The 18,264-nt window shown below is 34.8% G+C and overlaps 6 protein-coding genes and 1 non-coding gene across 7 annotated transcripts; 5 read left to right on the top strand and 2 right to left on the bottom strand.

Annotated features, from left to right (window-relative positions):
• Positions 1-169: 169 nt before the first annotated feature.
• NDAI0G03420 (C2H2-type zinc finger protein) lies at positions 170-1,624 on the bottom strand (the record flags this gene model as incomplete). The annotated part of the gene is made up of 1 exon (XM_003671314.2): positions 170-1,624. The coding sequence occupies one exon, from the start codon at positions 1,622-1,624 to the stop codon at positions 170-172; it is 1,455 nt and encodes a 484-aa protein (XP_003671362.2).
• Positions 1,625-5,317: 3,693 nt separating this feature from the next.
• NDAI0G03410 (putative hydroxyacid dehydrogenase) lies at positions 5,318-6,460 on the top strand (the record flags this gene model as incomplete). Its single annotated transcript, XM_003671313.2, has 1 exon — positions 5,318-6,460. One exon carries the CDS (start codon positions 5,318-5,320, stop codon positions 6,458-6,460), a length of 1,143 nt encoding a protein of 380 aa, XP_003671361.2.
• Positions 6,461-6,804: 344 nt separating this feature from the next.
• On the bottom strand, positions 6,805-9,918 carry RQC2 (Rqc2p; the record flags this gene model as incomplete). The annotated part of the gene is made up of 1 exon (XM_003671312.2): positions 6,805-9,918. One exon carries the CDS (start codon positions 9,916-9,918, stop codon positions 6,805-6,807), a length of 3,114 nt encoding a protein of 1,037 aa, XP_003671360.2.
• Positions 9,919-11,073: 1,155 nt separating this feature from the next.
• Positions 11,074-11,147, top strand: NDAI0Gtrna6N. The gene has a single exon. It is a non-coding gene; the product is annotated as a tRNA-Asn (tRNA).
• Positions 11,148-12,076: 929 nt separating this feature from the next.
• On the top strand, positions 12,077-12,598 carry NDAI0G03390 (uncharacterized protein; the record flags this gene model as incomplete). The annotated part of the gene is made up of 1 exon (XM_003671311.2): positions 12,077-12,598. One exon carries the CDS (start codon positions 12,077-12,079, stop codon positions 12,596-12,598), a length of 522 nt encoding a protein of 173 aa, XP_003671359.2.
• Positions 12,599-13,454: 856 nt separating this feature from the next.
• NDAI0G03380 (retropepsin-like aspartic protease) lies at positions 13,455-14,162 on the top strand (the record flags this gene model as incomplete). Its single annotated transcript, XM_003671310.2, has 1 exon — positions 13,455-14,162. One exon carries the CDS (start codon positions 13,455-13,457, stop codon positions 14,160-14,162), a length of 708 nt encoding a protein of 235 aa, XP_003671358.2.
• A 69-nt stretch (positions 14,163-14,231) lies between these two features.
• On the top strand, positions 14,232-16,790 carry NDAI0G03370 (uncharacterized protein; the record flags this gene model as incomplete). The annotated part of the gene is made up of 1 exon (XM_003671309.2): positions 14,232-16,790. The coding sequence occupies one exon, from the start codon at positions 14,232-14,234 to the stop codon at positions 16,788-16,790; it is 2,559 nt and encodes an 852-aa protein (XP_003671357.2).
• Between the last annotated feature and the right edge of the window lie 1,474 nt (positions 16,791-18,264).

Raw genomic sequence — 18,264 nt, 5'->3', positions numbered from 1 at the left:
ATTATTTATTAACGTCAGGTAGCTTTAAACAAAAAAAAATTAAATAAGTAAATATAAGGGCATCCTTTAAAACAAAACCAAAAAACAAAAAAACGAATGGTGTCTACCAAAATTTTTGTACTCTATTCTTATGCAATTTAGGGTTATGACGAATTAGTCGTCTCTTTATTCAAATTGAAGATCGATGATCATAGTTGAATAGAGGTGGATGCTTAACTTCATAATTACGTGTATGAGTCCTTAAATGTTGATTTAAATTATCACTTCTACTAAATGTCTTTTCACAAACATAGCAAGTGTATGGTCTTTCTTGGAAATGAATTGTTCTGATATGTCTTTTCATATGTTCTTGTCTTCTAAACCTTCTACTACAAATTGTACATAAAAATTGTTTGGAACCATCTGGAACAATTGAAGGTTTCCTTCCTCTTGGTTTTGGTCTATTACTATTGATAGGTTGGATTGGTATTGAAATTGGCCCCGAGAACCTTTCTCTAAACGTTGATTTTGGTGAAAGGGATATGGATCTCAATTCTTTGACTGTAATTTTTTTGTTATTACTGTTGTGATTCTTATTGTTGTTTTTTATAGGAAAGTTATTTGTAATATTGTCTGAATTTTCCTTCTTAACTGGCGTATTCTTTCCATTTCCTTCTTCTAATTTAGTTGCAAAATCAGACCAGTTTGGTAAGGTGAAGTCAACAAGAGAGCCTTCTTCTTTTGGAAGGATACCAGAAATTGAATTATTATTATTATTATTATTATTATTAGCGACTTTTCTATTGTTATTTGAACTGATATCGTTGACAGAAGCTGCAATTGATAAAGGTAGTTCTATCTTGGTATTTGTACCAGCATCATCATTATTATTTTCCTTACTAGTAGGAGAAGGTCCCTCCAAAAGGTTAGGTAAATTACTATTATTATTCCTATTAAACATATTATTTGAATTTCTCGTGGAAGTAACAATAGAAGGGGTAAGAACAGTAGCTGAATTTAATTTTTTTTCTTCCATTGATATCAACCTTTGGAAATTGTCAATTGATTCAGAAACCAATGGGACGTCTTGTTTATTATTTGTACTATAATTCTTTATGGAATTACATGTGGTAGATACATTAGTCGTTAATGGAGTCTCGTTACTATTATTATTTGAATTAGAAGAACTTTTAGTATTATTTGAATCATTAACTAAATTAAAATCAAAATCAAATCCACCAAGACCTAAATCCATATCCAAACTCTTTGGTACAAAATCCATATCTAGATTTAATTTCTGATCTATACTTCCAGCGTCATAATTTGAAATATAATCTCTTGTATGCAAATTCAGATTATTAAAATTATTCTTAGAGGCCGCAGTAGTTGTAGTGTCATTATCTGAACCATCCAATGACACACAGAAGGATTCAAAGAAGGTTCTAAAGGCTTCATCTGATTGTGTACAAAATTTATCTATTCTATCTTCATAGGTACTATCCGAACGGTCATTATTAGTTGAGCGTGTCCCATCATTTTGCGAAACATGATGAGATTCTTGTCCCAATTGTATAAGGTTCTGTTGAAATAAATTTGCGAATGGTTTACTTAAATCTGGGCTTTTACTTTCTTCTTTAATAATCATAATAACTTTTGTTTTTGGATGATTTTTTTTTGGCGTGACTTGGTTTGGAAATGAAAGAAGGAAACCAAGTATCAGATCGGGCCAGACAAAGCAATTTCAGATATAAAAGAAACAAGCATCGACTCTATATATATGTATATATTGAAAAGAGGGCGTTAACAGATTTGTCTCCCCATTTTATCAAGAACGAACCAGATTTGCCACGAGACGTGGATAAAAAACGAGGATGAGGGAAAATAATAATAATAATAGAGAAGCTTCGATTGAACATGCATATCTTTCTATCTTTCTATCTTTGGTAAAGTAAGCAGACCAAAAGTGTACCTGAAGGGAAATTAAGTATCCCGTTTTTCTTAGTTTTGTTTCTTGTTTGCTTGTACGGACTTTGTTCTCGTTATTCTAGTGAATCACTATGTAAAGAAAGAAGAGAAAACCTCATTGATTATCAGTTGGACGACGATGCGGTGCAATTCGATGCCGATGACAATTTGTTCTCTGGTTGGTTTAACCTTTGGCCTTTCCCTTTGCGTTCACCGTTTGTTTTTTGTTTTGTCCGAATATATTACTGTCAGTTGCTGGTGGAAAATGACGAATATGCCAGACAATACTTACCGGAAAAATATATCCACACGTACATCCACACTGACATGACGGACAGGTGAGGAGGGCTAAAAAGAAGGAAAAACCAGTAAATGGCTACATTACACTTATGCACTACAGAAGAGTATTATTGGACTATATGAACAAATAGGTTATGCACCAGTTACTGCTCAGCGGTTGCTCTTACACTTAATTCGGTCATAGCTGGGAATGTGACGTTTCTCGTTGGTTTCCGATACAATGGGAGGAGACTCCGTTTGGGTGGAGAAACGCCTTAAAAATGGGCTATGGCGTTTCTTCTTTGCTGGTAAGTAAAACGTCGCCGTTTTCTATGTGGGTTTAGGCTGGAGAAGCTCATTGGCGTACGTGAATGGTTAGCCGTACAACCTTCAACGGCATAGCACATCCGGCGTTTCCCGCACCACATTTCTTTTGCTCTCCGGTCTTTAACCGTGCGCGCAACGTTACGTCAAGGGGACACCATCGGACATACGTAAAACACCTCTGCGTAAGTTTTTGAAAACAATCAGGAATAAGAATCAAGAACCCAGCACTTCTAGACTTTTCCTCACATGAATAAGCTATTATGTGTAATACATAGAAAGAACATGCTAGAAGAATCTAGAATTCAAATTTGGAAAACCCAAAACCCTCAAATATAAACAATTTTCCACTACCGTGTTATTGTACATACAGTCAAAATTTTCGCAAGTAGGCAATTGAGTTCTACCCATAACCATTTTTTTAGAATCCAATTTTTGGTAAGAACGTGTAATCTATATAAATTTATTTTAAAGAAAGTGGTATTTTTTTCTTAGCTTCGTTAAAAAAAATGGGCAAAGGGCGGAAGTACGTGCAACATTTTTCATATTCTGAAGAGGTATAGGGAACGAACAAGTACCCCATACCTTCCCAATGGTATCACGCTCTCATCCGAATGTGCTTTACTTAGTAAGTACATTATAAAAAAAAAGAAAGATAATTTTGACTGTCCCTAGAACGTATAACGGAAGAAACATGGAAAAAAATATGCCGTATCGAATATATGAATTCCAAACAAAAATAGATATGCTTATATTCAGTACTAACTCACTGTTATGTACGTACAAAACTCCTTTGCCAAGCATCGTTCGTACGTATATACGTATGGTATAAGTTTATTCCTATAAAAAATACCAACCTTATTTCGACCGTATTTTCGTTTTTTTTGTACGTGAGTCTACTACACTTACTCACTCTACTGGGGAAGTCAAACTCTCGCACGGCATAAAAAGTATGTAGCGACACATTTTTTCCCCCTTCATTCTACGTTTTAAGGTTGAGAATGTCTTACCCTTTTAGTAAAGACCGGTTTTTAGTTTCGCGGTTTTAATTTTTTGAATTCGGATTTCTTGACAGGGGAGGGGGATTCGGAAATTCGCTCAATTTTCCCAAATTAATATACGTACAAACTAGTTATATGTTGTTTCTTTTTAGACATGAGAGGAGTCAAAAGAAACTTAACAAATTAAGTAACGGTACTCGATGTATCACCGGAAAACGTAAATAACGTAAGAAATTGACCTTCGATGGGAAGAGAATACATGAAGTATTAACCCCGAAAACGAATTAGAAGCTCGAAGAAAGCGAATGAAAAAAAGATATTGAGTTTTTTGTAATTTGTGACGTTGTCGGTCAATGGACTCTCATCTGTGTTACATGAAAACCATGATAGTGATTTACTGCCTTCATGGCCGAGAGAACACGAGTGTTGTGCAAGATTGTCTTCATAGAGAAAAGGTATATACACAGCGCACAAGGAAATTCTATTTCCATTGAACACTGTGTGTGCTTTAAGAAAACCACTCTATTTGAAGTGTGTTTTAAATGTTGCTAACTCGCCACTCAGAACTTTCTATTAACGATTCACCCTAAACAAAAACTTGAGTTTGTATAAAGTTTCAAAACATTGCGTAATACATCGTCAGAGGTCTTATGAACCACGTCGTGTGAAACGTGGAGGGTCATTATCGAGACTATATGTTTCGACATCATTTAAACATATACGTACGTCATACATTGCTCTACGTTAACCTCGGACTTTTTCTTCCTCAGTAAAATAATTCTATGGTATTTTGCCATCAAAATAAACTTGATGCATGTTATACATGTACGATATGACTTTTTTGGCTTTCCTTCACGTAGTGTTTTGACCGTTCATGATGAAATAAATGCCAAGCTTCCGCCAAAATTTAGTTCCTTCTCGCAGTATCTGTGCGCGCTGTGTATTTTAGTAATTTATTACAAATCTTCTATTGCCTAACAAACACCAACAAGAGCTCGAAGAGCAAAGAATTTGCATTTGACGTACGGAAAAATACATGGAAAGAACAGAAGGCAAAAAGCAACTTGACGCTGACAATCTTGGCAAATATGTCGTACATTGGTTAGAAGATTACGCTTGTTATATTTCGGAAGTCCGTACGTAGAATATCGATCGACGTAGGTCTACATTATGTGGTAACTGTAAATATGCATAGACTACATAAACGTTTTTTTCCTGTTTTCACTTGGCCTAGTATTTATTATCTTTTTCCAAACTTGTTATTTTACAAGGGGTTCTTTGTAAGGAACATAACAAACCGTACAGTTGGATACGTACTTCTCTAGCTGTGGAGATACATATGTGATACTTATACCTACAGTATCCAACATGAACGTAAATTCATATGGCAAAATAGGTAATGTTGAATAATAAATCGAGTATAATTAGGCATCCTGGAACCAATGAAATAGTGGAATATATTGTCTTTTCTTGTAGTTAGCAGGTAACTCTTATATTAAAATTTAGCCGCCTTCGGACCTTCCATTATAATTTGGTTATTTTACAGCACGTGAGTGGAAATACACCCCATATATATTTCGAATACTGTTAAATTTAAGGGAGGTGGGAGGTAGAACATAGTGGAGACGGCCCTGTAAAGGATAATTAAGCTTAACAATACTTCATATTGTAACAGGCAGATAATATTGATAGCAGAGACTTTAACCAACCAACCACTGAACCCAATCATTCTATCGTTCGATCAAACAAAACAAAAATAGAATATAACAATGTCAGAAGAAAAAAAACCATTTTGTTTATCTACAAAACCAAATGAAGATTCACCTCTCCTTAATTCTGACAAATTTCTAGAAGATTTCAATCTTTTAAATGTAGAATTGACCACAAAGGAGGCATTTTTAAGTTTCTTACATGATCATAAAAATGACAATATCGTAGCAATTTACGGAGGTTTCCCACAATTCACTTCAATCGGCGGGTTAACTAAAGAAATTATTGAACATGAAGATTTCCCTCAGTGTACTTTGAAATGTATCGTTCTTTGTTCAAGGGGTTATAATATGATTGATATAAAGACTTTAAAGAAATTCGGTATCCAATTGTATAATTATCAAGATGAAGTTGATGAGTCTATAGCCATTGAAACTTTCAAAGTTGGTCAAGTTGGAAATGACGTTGCTGATTGTGCAATGTGGCATGTCTTGGAAGGATTTAGGAAGTTCTCTTATCAACAGTCAATTATTAGAAAATTGGGGAATACTAATGAAACAAGAGCAAATATTGCTAACAAAACTGGTTATGTCTTCGGCCATGAATATTTACGTGGTCAATCTATCAGATCTCCAAGGGGGAAGAAATGCTTAGTCTTGGGATTAGGTTCTATTGGTAAACATGTTGCATTAAAATTACAAGATGGGTTAGGAATGGATATACATTATTGTAAAAGAACTGAAGACTTGCAAGTGAAGGAGAAATACGGTTGGAAATTCCATCCTTTGGATGATTCTTTATATAGTCAACTTTTCCAATTCAAAGCCATTGTTGTTGCTTTGCCTGGTACAGCTGAGACAAAACATTTAATTAATGAAAAATTCTTAGCTCATTGTGATGGCCCTGAATTAGTATTGGTTAATTTAGGAAGAGGTCAAATTCTTGATATTGATGCGGTCACAACAGCGTTCGAAGAAGGCCAATTAAGACACTTTGGCGGTGACGTATTTTATGAAGAGCCTAAAGTGAATAGCGATGTTCTCAAAATGGAAGATACTACTTCAGTAACACCTCACGTCGCTAGTGCCACTGTAGAAGTGTTTGAACAAGCTTGCGAACTGGCTTTAACTAATATCATTAGATCAATTACTGAAGAAGACAATGAAAGTCCGGATACAGAATGCTTCTCACGCGTAGTTTAGAGAACTTTGGGCTAATTGCTAATGACTACATTGAATATTTTACAAAAATGAAAATGTGCTCCAGTGCTAGACCTCGTATACATATTATAATGTATATATCTATATAGAGATTGAAGTCTAAAATTACATTTATAGTATATGTCATTTTTGGACTGAAATAAAGATGACATAAAGGGTTTCTTTGGTTAGAAGACACTATGACCACCATCTATAACAGAAGATATGTAAGGATAGATTGAGCGGCAATGTCTCCAGTAGTGGGTATTACTGCATAACGTAGAAGTACATGTACATTTATGAAATATTACCTATCACAGGATTACTTACTTCTTTCAATGTCCTTTTTATTTTCTTTTAGATTTTCCCTTACTCCCATTTTTTTGGTTGCCCTTCTTGGATGTATCATTCTTTCCTGGAAGAGTAACCTTTAATTTATCAACACATAACAATAAAACCAAGTCCTGCTCCTTCAACGTTTTGATTAATTCATGTTCGTTTGGCCAATCAATCTCCTTATCTGCCAACGTGGTATCAACTTTACGATTCATAAAGAAATGTAGGATTTCTGACAAAGTTTTTGTCTTTTTGGCACTTCCTGGCTGAATTTTCACCTTGTATTTATACTTTAAAAGCGCAGGCCATGGAGCAAATACAGGAACAATATCAACTACTTTATCATCTTTAGTCAGGACAGCTTTCAATTCTGTGAAAGGTTTTTGATAGTTCACCTTTACCTTCTCATTTCTGGTAAATTTCAAAGCCTGCATTTCCTTTTGTTTCTCACGTTTAGCTTTTTTATATTCCCTCTTTTGTTGTTTAGCAATCTCTTCCTTCTCCCTTAATTGTTGTTTCTCTAATCCTCTTAATGTACCCAAAGCTTGTAATCTTAATAATCTCTCGGATTCATCTTGATCAGCATATTTCTTTTGCATCTTTTTTAATTTACCTTTCTTACCACGAACGTTTTTGTTCATATTTTCTACTAAGCCTGTAGCTATCGTCCTGTTATCAAATTCCTCTTCTTCCTCTTCAGGTATTCTAACTTCATCCTTATTGAGATCTAAATCTTTGAGGTCATTACCGATTTCTGCAACTATATTAATAGAGTCATTGTTATCATAGCTGTCTGTATGATCATCATCTGTCGGAATGACTACACTATCATTTCCTCTAAATTCTTCATTTTCTTCTTCTTCATCTATTAAGGAAAGTTCTTCTTGCTCTCCTTCAAATTCCTTCACATCTTCATCCCCATTATCGGAAGTCTTTACCTTCCATAAAAAACCTAAACCCATGACAAGTTGAGATGCTGGTAAGGTATTTTGATCCTTTTCATCTTTTAAAACAAAAACACCGGGTGGTAACACACTTTTATCAAATTTATCAAACTTGGTGACGTTTTTGGCATTACACCACCATGCTGACGACGCAATCTTCTTGGACCAAGCTTCACTGGAAGACATACATAATATTCCTGCTTGCATTAAAGTATTTGGCGGAACTTCATGTTTCATAGGGTTCTTAATCCAAACTTTTGTACCGAAGTTATTTGACATAAAGACATCATCATCCTCGATATATTTACTATATATTTGATCTGTTTCTGCATCATTCTTACCCATCATAACAAGATACCCTTCAGAGGAAATGAACCAATGATATTTTTCGAAGAAATATGGCGTTCTAATTTTCTTCAGCACTTCGTGAGATTCTTTCAATTTCTTTTTCAATTGCGTGTTAACTTTTTCCTCGATGTTTTTCATAGCCTTTTCAATATTCTTTTCTACACGTTTTTGCTTTTCAGCACTCGTTTTCTTAGCATTGAAATATTCAGATGCATTAGCATAAGCAGAGAAACCAAGATCAATAGTAACTGTAATCATTTTTTCATTAGGTTGAGATGTCGCAGATGATCTCTTCGTTTTCCTCTTTTTTGGGGGTACTTCTTTTTGTACGCTTTCTTCTGTCTCAAAATCTGAAATATCAGAATCACTTGCATCCGATGAAGAAGAAGCATTCTCTGAATCAGATTCGGAGAAGGAGGAGGAGGAATTATCATCTTCATCAGAGGTGTCATTTTGTTCATCGTCATCGAAGGTCTTCAAAGGTAGCTTCATCTTGAATTTATTTTCTTTCAAGTTCAAAGGCAGAACGATCAATTCTGCAATTTTGACATGTTTCTTCTGTTCACTTTTAATTAATTTCTCAATAGTATTCCAATCCATTTGTTGGTCGACTAATCCTTGAATAGCGGATTTCGCTTCTTCTACTAGATCTGCATTGGCCACAATTAAATGTCCCTTTTCTTCATTAGAGGATTGAACATCTATTAGGGCTTGAAGCTTTTTCTGATTATCTAATTTAGCCTCATCTAATTTCTTCTTTGCCTGCAATTCTTGATTTTGAATTCGAAGAGCATACTTAGAGGATTCGATCGTTGAGAAGAATTTATCCAACGTTTTATTATAATAACCCGGAATCTCACTTATATGAGATGATGCTTTATCTTTTTCTTCCACATACGGTTCAAAAGGATGAAACGTCTCGTAGATGAATTCCAAATCTGGATTACTATCAATTTTAGGGTTAAAGTTTTTGTTTTCGTGGTCTAAGATATACCCTACTCTATGCTCATTGTCGTTTAATAACTGATGGTATTCTGATTCAGTTGTATTCAATAATTTGATGATATCATCAACTCTATTTTCGAAATCAAGTGCAGATGTGGATGGATCAATTTTACTCATTTTCAAATTCTTAGAAAGTAAATCAGAGGATAGGTGTGGTTCCTTTGATAGTAATAATTTATGTATTGACATAACTTTAATTTTTTTCTTTTGATGTGACTTATCATTCTTGGAGGTTTCCAATATTGTTGATGCAGCAACCGCATATTTTTGTTTGACTTCATCTAACCAATTCTTGACTAAACCTTCCGAGAAATCCTTATTAGTTATATTTGTAGCATTGGTATCATCAGCTGTATGAAATAAGGATTCATCAAACATCGTATAAGTTTCACCAATAATATTTTCATGCTCATGAACAATTCTCTGTAATGACATAATCTTCCTATTTTCATCCAACAAGATAACATTCCCTGCACTAAAGAATTCCAAAACCAGAAAAAACAAACCATCAGCAAATTGTAGCACTAAAATTCTATCATTTTTAACTTGTCTCAATGCAGTTAATCGTTTCGATTTCAAATGTTTTCTCAATTTCATAACGAATCCAGAAGGTGCCGATGGGATAGGTCTAGTGAATTCAGTCAAATGGATCCTCAACCCGCAATCTACAATGACATTTAATTTAGAGTCAGGTTTGTTAAATCTTAAGAGGAATTGTCTATTAGAATCGGAAGCATTATAAATATTATTCAATCTATAACCTTCTAATGAGGTTTTCAATTCTGCTGCTAGAATTTGTAAATCCAAAGCACTAATTCTTTGTTTCATTTGGGAGGGTTAATTAAATAAACTGCTGTAGTATTAGCTTGGAAATACAGTCTGACGTACTGGAATATGTATTTGAGAAAAAGCTAAGTAACAAATAATGTTTTCAAATGGATATGGACTGAAGATATCTCGTTGTTTTATGTTTGTAGCCTTCTGTTATAAAATGCTTAACATTACGCAATCGACAGTGCGTAAAAATGTCGATGGAAAAAGGTGTCACATTAACCACGAAAAATAACCTAAACGAAAACTAGAAAAGAAGAACAGAATGATACTACCAGTACCAAATGCGTTTTTGGGTCATTCCACATTATTAATTAAGCTAATTCAATTACGCAATAACACAAGGATAGGATCGAAAAGAATAAAATAACAAGTCTTTCGTTTTGCGTTTTATTAAATGTATTATAACTTACCAAAGGCATGACTTTGCTATTTACTCAGCGATTTATCGTCATGTATATATCCAGACAAGCTGTGGAAACAAAAATACAATACAAACTCGGCTGAAGAGGTGTTGGATATCGTATCTTCTAATAAGATATAAACCTGCCATCGTGTGTAATCTTCGACTGCTGACGTCTAGGTATTTTATATTAAATATTTTTATTAAGTAAGAGCAATCTGTTAAGTAGATTTCTGTGGACTGACGGATACCTAATAGAATAGTCAAAAATAGAACCAAAGCCTGATTTGGTAGCCAAGACAACGTTATTCTCGAGAAGCTTGATCACACTCATCGGGGTTCAATGAATAACATTTAGCAACTAATTTTATATACTACCGACCCGTCCGCAACTGGAACTCGCCTTTAGGTGATTCTTATAGAATAAGAGATAGAAGCCTTTGAATAATTCAAGAACGTACCTAATAGTTACATTATCCCCATCCTGGAACTAGCTTAGTATAACAATTAGGGAAGTCACCTTACATTCTCAAGAACCAAATCAGTCCCGAACCTTACCTTTTATTAAACTCAGACTTTGAGCAATATTGATTATTTCTAATTCATATCATTATTATATGCTACTAAGCTAGCACTTTATTCAAGTTACAGTGTGAACTGTAATAAAATTCAGAAGTCAAAAGAATTCATACGGTTCTGGTAATTGTATAACATCAAAATCAGATTTCTCCTTAAAGTTCCAATAATTAGACTCCATGGCCAAGCTGGTTAAGGCGTGCGACTGTTAATCGCAAGATCGTGAGTTCAATCCTCACTGGGGTTCTTTTACTTTTTTATTTTTTGCGTAATTTGTTTTCCTTTGTCTTCGGAAATTTCTATCAGTGTCACGTTCTAGGCTATTTGGCCTTTTCCGTGGCGCGTTTCTCGAAGGTGACCAACGAAGTGAACGAGTGAAAATTTTCCATGGCATCGCTTTCTGAATGGGTTCGATGAGTTTCAGCGAATACCATATATATATATAGAGACATTGAAATGGGAAATTTGAATCTGAAGTTATCTTGATGCTCTATTTATAGAAGAGAAGAAAAGAAACATAACAACTAGACTCCCTAGGAACCTAGATCATAGAAAGAAGAGAATATTATATCCCATCACATAATATCTCATCACATAACATTACATCACATAACATCGCATCAGATCCTCACCGAAAGGATCATCACATCACCGAAAGGAACATACTCATCGATAGACATACTCATCGATAAACATACTACTCATACTACTCACCGATAGACAGTAATACACATCCATAGGATTGATAATTATCTGCTATTCATCGAGCTTAGTGTACGTATATTTTAAGTAGCTACAAGATATAAGTTTTGATACTGGTAATAATTATCTGCCGGTATAGATCTAACTATTGAGCTTATATTGGATACAGAGATAATAGAATAGTAGATATTGCATTCGTTATCTTCAAATTTCTCAAAAGTAGAAATATACAAAGATAAGACAACACCAGATTCCTAACTCATTATCAAGGTAATCAAGATAATAAGGACACAACTTCACCAACTGGTACATAACAGAAGTAAAAGATTTCATATCATAGACGTCTATAATTTTTTTATAAAGGATCAAGGTGCAGGGTAAGTTGACTTATAGTCGGCTGTTAAATAAGAGTGCGGTTTATATATTATCGCGAGGTAATATATCACAAAATCGTGACAATATTCACTACTGAATATGTCTAGCGTTACTACCGATCAAAGGGAATTGGAAGAGCCAAATACACTACTTCCAGAAGTAATTACAACAGGATTTGTCTTAGACGAAGAAGAAGAGGATGAAATCAAGAATGTGGAGAATCCTTACTTAAAGATGTTTGGGCAAACTCCGGCAATTGATGCATTAAGAAACTCCGAAAGAACCAAAAATTTCAATACATACGAATACGCGGAATTTTATTGTCCTGAATTATTCGGTTTCAAAAGTCTAAAGCCATTTAGAAATTATAAAGGCTTAGTCAAGGAGACCAAGGACGATGACAATAGAAACGACAGTTATAAAGAATCAGGGAAATCCTTTAGTAGAAGCACAGGAATGGAAAAATATGTTTATGGTGAAGATCCAATTAAATTTGTACAGCAATTTTTGCGTGAATACCAGAAAAGAAATATTCTAGAAAGTAAATCTACTATTTATACCACCTTTAGAAGTCTGTTACCAGTCAAAATTAACTGCTATGTGTGCTGCTTCAGATGGTAAGGAAGATCCAGATGCGTTGATTGAACAATTTGTTTTAACACAAGTATCATGGCATCAATTAGTCAAGAATGCCATTGACACTCTAAAGCTATTGGATGACAACGTAATCATCGCTGAAAGAATCAGTCAATCCAAGGTATTTTTAGAAACAGCTTCATGGGTTAAGACCAATAAGAGATTAAGGAATATGATGCCTTTATTATCTTTATCAAACAGTCGTGCCAGGGAGTTTAATTCAATGTAACCAGGAAGAACGTTTCAACGTAGGATTTCAATCTAACTAAGGCTATTATTCATTCACAGGTAACGAAGTTGCCACTTTAACTGGATGGAGTATTGAACACCCACAGGATATCGCAATCATTGCACAGTTCCCACGTATTGAAGAATCAGAATTGAGAAATAAATTAGGGGTTTCGAAATATACAGACGCAAAGTATGAATCTCTGAAGGATTTCATTACTACAAAAGACTCAACAATGAGCTTAACTATGACCAAGTTGAACAAAGAAGAAAATGATGAAAGTCAAACCAAAAAAATTGCTTACTTGGAGTACGATTATGCATTAAGTTAACGGATGAAGAGTGGACCAAAAACAAGCCAATTATCAAAAGAACAAATAGCATTTTGGGTACCAACTTCACTGCAAATCCATATGCTAACAATACTGAGTTTCAAGCTACAGGTAGACAGTGGACAACATCAGCCTTCAAAGAGATTATAAGGGATAGAAGATGTAAACATTGTGGACATAAGAAGGACAAAAATCATTATTGTTCAGTAGACATGGTTATTTATAGTTACAGAGTCTCGAAACCACGTCAACCTAAATAAAATGTCAGGGTAGATTCAGATATGTATACAGTAAGTAATAAAAGAAATTACAATTTGAACAATACTACAGTATATAGTCAGGATCTATCCACAACCAACCAGACGATTTATCATATCAGAGCAAGACACCAATGGAAAACCCTACCTATGGCTACCATTTGGATAGATAAACGTCAAGTACAAGCACTTTTGGACAGTGGTAGTGAAATTAATTTGATACAAGAGGATGTAGCCAAGATGTTGGAGCACCAGAAGAATGTATCAAGAATTAACAACAACAACCCAGTTAAGATCGAGTGTGGAGGAAAAATTAGTATGAGTGAATATCTATTATTAGGATCATGTTTTAAACTAAAGGAAAGATCGTATACAGCTTCGTTCCATGTAGTCAATATTTCAACCAATGTACCAAAAATGATATTAGGTATACCATGGTTACGTGAACATGGAATTATTCTAAATTTCGAACAAAATGCCTACAGTATTATGGATCAGGGAGGGAAGATCATAGACCAGGTAAATAATGATACCGGCTATAAGTCAAACTTTCAACAGGTAACAGATAACTCATCATATTTAACTCAAGAACATGCAAACTCTAACCTAGAGGACGAAGGACACGACAAAGTAGACAATTCGGAAATAACACTGCCACCTGAATTATCAGATCTAGCTATTTACTTTGCTAAACCAGACTATAAAAGGAAAATTAAAGGAATCCGACTTTAAGACATTCATAGAATTTGAGAAGACTAAACCAAATCGAATGGGCACTCCAGGATACCCAATTCCACAAGCATGGCTAACACAAGCAAAGAACAAATGCAGGTTATGGTCGATCAAGGTGTAGTAGAAGAAGTTAATGGTTATTGTAACTACGTCAGTCCAGGTTTTTTCATCAGGAAAAGAGATACTGAAGAACTCAGATTGGTAATAAACTACAGAACAGCTAATCAATATGTCATTGGAATGGAATCACAACTACCAAGTATTTACGATTCAATAGTCACTTTGCCTGACTCGGTTTTTACGGTGTTAGACATTACATCAGCCTTTTATACTGTTAAGTTGGATAAATTGTCCCAAGATTTCCTTTGCTTCAAAGTTGGGAATCAGACTTATAGACCTCTTAGAGCTCCTATGGGCTATAAGAATTCTGCTCAATTGTTTGCCGCTTTCATAAACCATATTTTACCCTCCTCATTGAAACCACATCTTACTATTTATGTGGACGATTTGTTAATCATTGGTAAACCGAACACAATTGTGTCTTTGACACGTGAGGTGATCCAACACCTAGGGGGATATGGAATTAGGTTTTCTGCTAAAAAGATTCAATTTAATCAAAGGTCTATAGAATACCTAGGTTATAAAATAGTCCCAGGTGGAATAAAACCTCTTGAAAGGCACATTGAAGCTATTGTCAACCTACCGCCACCTCAAACAGTCAGGGATGTAAGAAGTTTAATAGGAATGGCAAATGTTATTAGGAATTGGATACCAAATATCAGCGAATCGTTGAAACATATGTATCAAACTATTAAAGATTATGGTGACAAAGGAAAAAAGGGCAGAATATCGATAAGTGAAGAATTGATATTGGAGTACCAAAATTTCAAGGAAACATTACAAAGACTACCAACAATTGGTCGGTTTATTCCAGGTTACCCAATTTTGATCTTCACCGATGCTTCCCGATATTCTACTGGTGCAGTTGTGATCCAACTAAGTGACAAAGCTGATAGTAGAAAACCAATCCAGATAATCATAGACGAAATTAAAGAGAGAAATGGTAAAGTTCAAGGGAAAATATTAGGCTTTTCGAGTCATAAGTTAACACCTGCAGAACAAAATTACTCCGTTTATGATCTAGAGCTATTAGCTATTGATAAAGTATTGGAACAGTATGAACAGTGGTTGATTGGTTCCCCAGTTACGGTAATTACAGATCATGCTAACTTAAGTAGATTAACAACTAAAGTTAGGCTGACTCCCAGAATTAGTCGAACCATGGAATTCCTGATGCAATTTGATGTAAGAATAGGGTTTATGGAAGGAGACAGCAATACAATGGCTGACGGACTCTCAAGATATCCCATACACAAATCATCAGAGCCATCCAAAATAGAAGTAGAATTATTCAGAAGGAGCAAATTAAGACCAGAAATACTGGAACCATCAATTCCGTACGAAGATACTGAAATTCCAAATCAAGTTAAACGTTTGTTTATAACTACAGCTAAAATCAATGAAAGTGATAATGTATTTTTGAGAGTACCAGAAATGACACTAGAAATTGTGGAGAAATATCAAGAGGATCAAATACATGATATTACTGGACTGCCAATTACATTACATGACAAATTAAAGGAAGCTGTGAGTAACATCAAGGTAAATTCGAAACTCCATTTTTTAACAATACAAGGTGATAAACTGCTAACTAAAGAGCATAAATGGTGGATTCCACAAGAACAATACGAAATAATATTGTGGATTATATGGAACACACACATTAACAATGATATGCATCGTGGTATACAGGAAACACTTCGATGTATTAGGAAACGATACAACTTTGATGATCTCTATAAACTTACTCAGGTGGTTGTCAACTCTTGTAAAATCTGTCAATCGAATAAACCAACAAATTTTTCGATCTCAAACTACCGATATATCCCTACTCCTAGCCGACCACATATGATTATGAGTGCAGACCACATTACCGATCTCGATACTTCCAAAGATGGATATAACGAAATATTAGTGATAGTGGATCTTTTTACTCGATATACATACTTAATCGCTGCGAAGAAACAGGATACGGCAGAAGAGACATTTCAGAGATTAGAAGAGAAACTTTGTTTACATGGCGGTTTACCCATCACGATGCTAACCGACAACGGAACAAAATTCAAAGGTGAATTCAACAAAAATTTGTCTTGGCGTGGAATAAATCATTGGAATACTTCTATTTACAGAGCAAAGTCAAACGGTGCTAACGAACGTATGAATGGTATTATTAAACAATGTCTAAGAACTCATGGAGCATTAATGCGTCCACATTGGCCTCAACATCTATCAGCTACTGAATTTTTCATTAATAGTAGGACACACTCGGCAACACGTCGATCTCCAAATGAGTTGAAATTTGGCTATGAACCTGAATGGATAGATACAAATAAACGTCTGGAAATGCTTAATACTGATACCAGAATACAAGTCATGTCAGATGAAGAATGGTATAATTATATCCAAGAAAAGGTAAAACCAATTCAAGCCCTATTAGTAAAAAGTAAAGATAGAAATAAACAGAAGATTACCAAAACAGGGAAACCAGTAGTATTACAAAGTAGGTGAAATGGTATGGATTTCTAGACATGCATACGTTGCAAAAGGCCTGAAGGCGCTAAAAGCTGTTTTTATAGGACCTGCTGTTATTAAAGAAGCCGTCAGAGAAACATCCTATAAGGTAAATATATTAAACTCAAGCATAGTACTTCATGTAAATGCTGAGTTCCTTAGGAAATTCATTAAACCCATTATACAGTCAGACAATTAAGAATCGCCATGGATGAATATTTCGAAACAATAGTTACAACAGACAACACACCAAAACAGACAAAATTAAATGGTATAATGAAAGCTTCACAGGAAAACGGTCACCCGAATCAAGAGGACTTTCAATCCACAAATAAAAGGGGAGCACCATCCGAGTTGAATGAAAAGAATGCAATAAACGATGCAAATACAACAACTCGTAAGAAAATATGTAGAAGAAGCAAACATTAAGGTAGAATTACACAAATGAGAATATATATTTGGATTGAAATACACTTCACATGTTACAATGCTGATCATGATCTACATAGTACTTACAGAAGCTTATCATATAATACGGTTTAATAGAACCGCATTTAAAGTGACTACAAATATACGGCCCGAACGACAGTTGTTAAATTCCCGACATGTTCGATAGTATAAGATGAAACAATATCTACAGGAGGGGGCGAGAGAACAAACGATGTGTAACTAACGCTGGTGATACAGCTATACTAGGAGAAGCATTAAGAGCTATTGAGAGACACTATTACAAGTTATGATCCACATCTGTCCCACTTGGGCATATACAGAGTGGATGACGAAAGCGAATGTTCGGAGATACCATTTTTTCAAAAAAAAAATGTGTCATATCAGCCGCATTGTGTCTGGAGGTTAATAAAATCATAATGAGAAATAGGTAACTTAAGTGGAACAGACAAATAAATTCGACTCGGAAATGATAGAGGGAATATATTAAACAATAGAAATAGTAGGTCGCATTCTTAATATGACGATTATAGCCTACAGATAAACTATTAGGATGCTACACTTAGGACGTCAGTAATCAATACGCTATATGCAAGTGAAGTAATTAGCACTTTGCATAAAATACAGGGACATCTTCCGGAGATGCAGAACAACTTAGTGGGAGTAGAAATTAAGGGCAACATAAAAGAACACGCGAATGAAAAATAATATTCGAGGAACAGATCTTAGTCTTAAAGCAGCTTGACCAAAGCTAGTTTTTAAGGTAAAAGGAAACTCCGAGATAACTTAATGACATCTTAGTCTGACCAAAGCTGGGATAGATTTAAGAGAGGGACTGAGGGTCTTAGTGTCAAATTAGTTTGATGAAAACTAATTTGAAATTAAGAGAGGGGCATGTCACGTTCTAGGCTATTTGGCCTTTTCCGTGGCGCGTTTCTCGAAGGTGACCAACGAAGTGAACGAGTGAAAATTTTCCATGGCATCGCTTTCTGAATGGGTTCGATGAGTTTCAGCGAATACCATA

The sequence above is a fragment of the Naumovozyma dairenensis genome, chromosome 7 (assembly GCF_000227115.2).
Source record: "Naumovozyma dairenensis CBS 421 chromosome 7, complete genome".
Taxonomy (NCBI): Eukaryota; Fungi; Ascomycota; class Saccharomycetes; order Saccharomycetales; family Saccharomycetaceae; genus Naumovozyma; species Naumovozyma dairenensis.
Note: the sequence above shows the minus strand (reverse complement) of the source record. Positions and strands in the feature narration are given on the sequence as shown.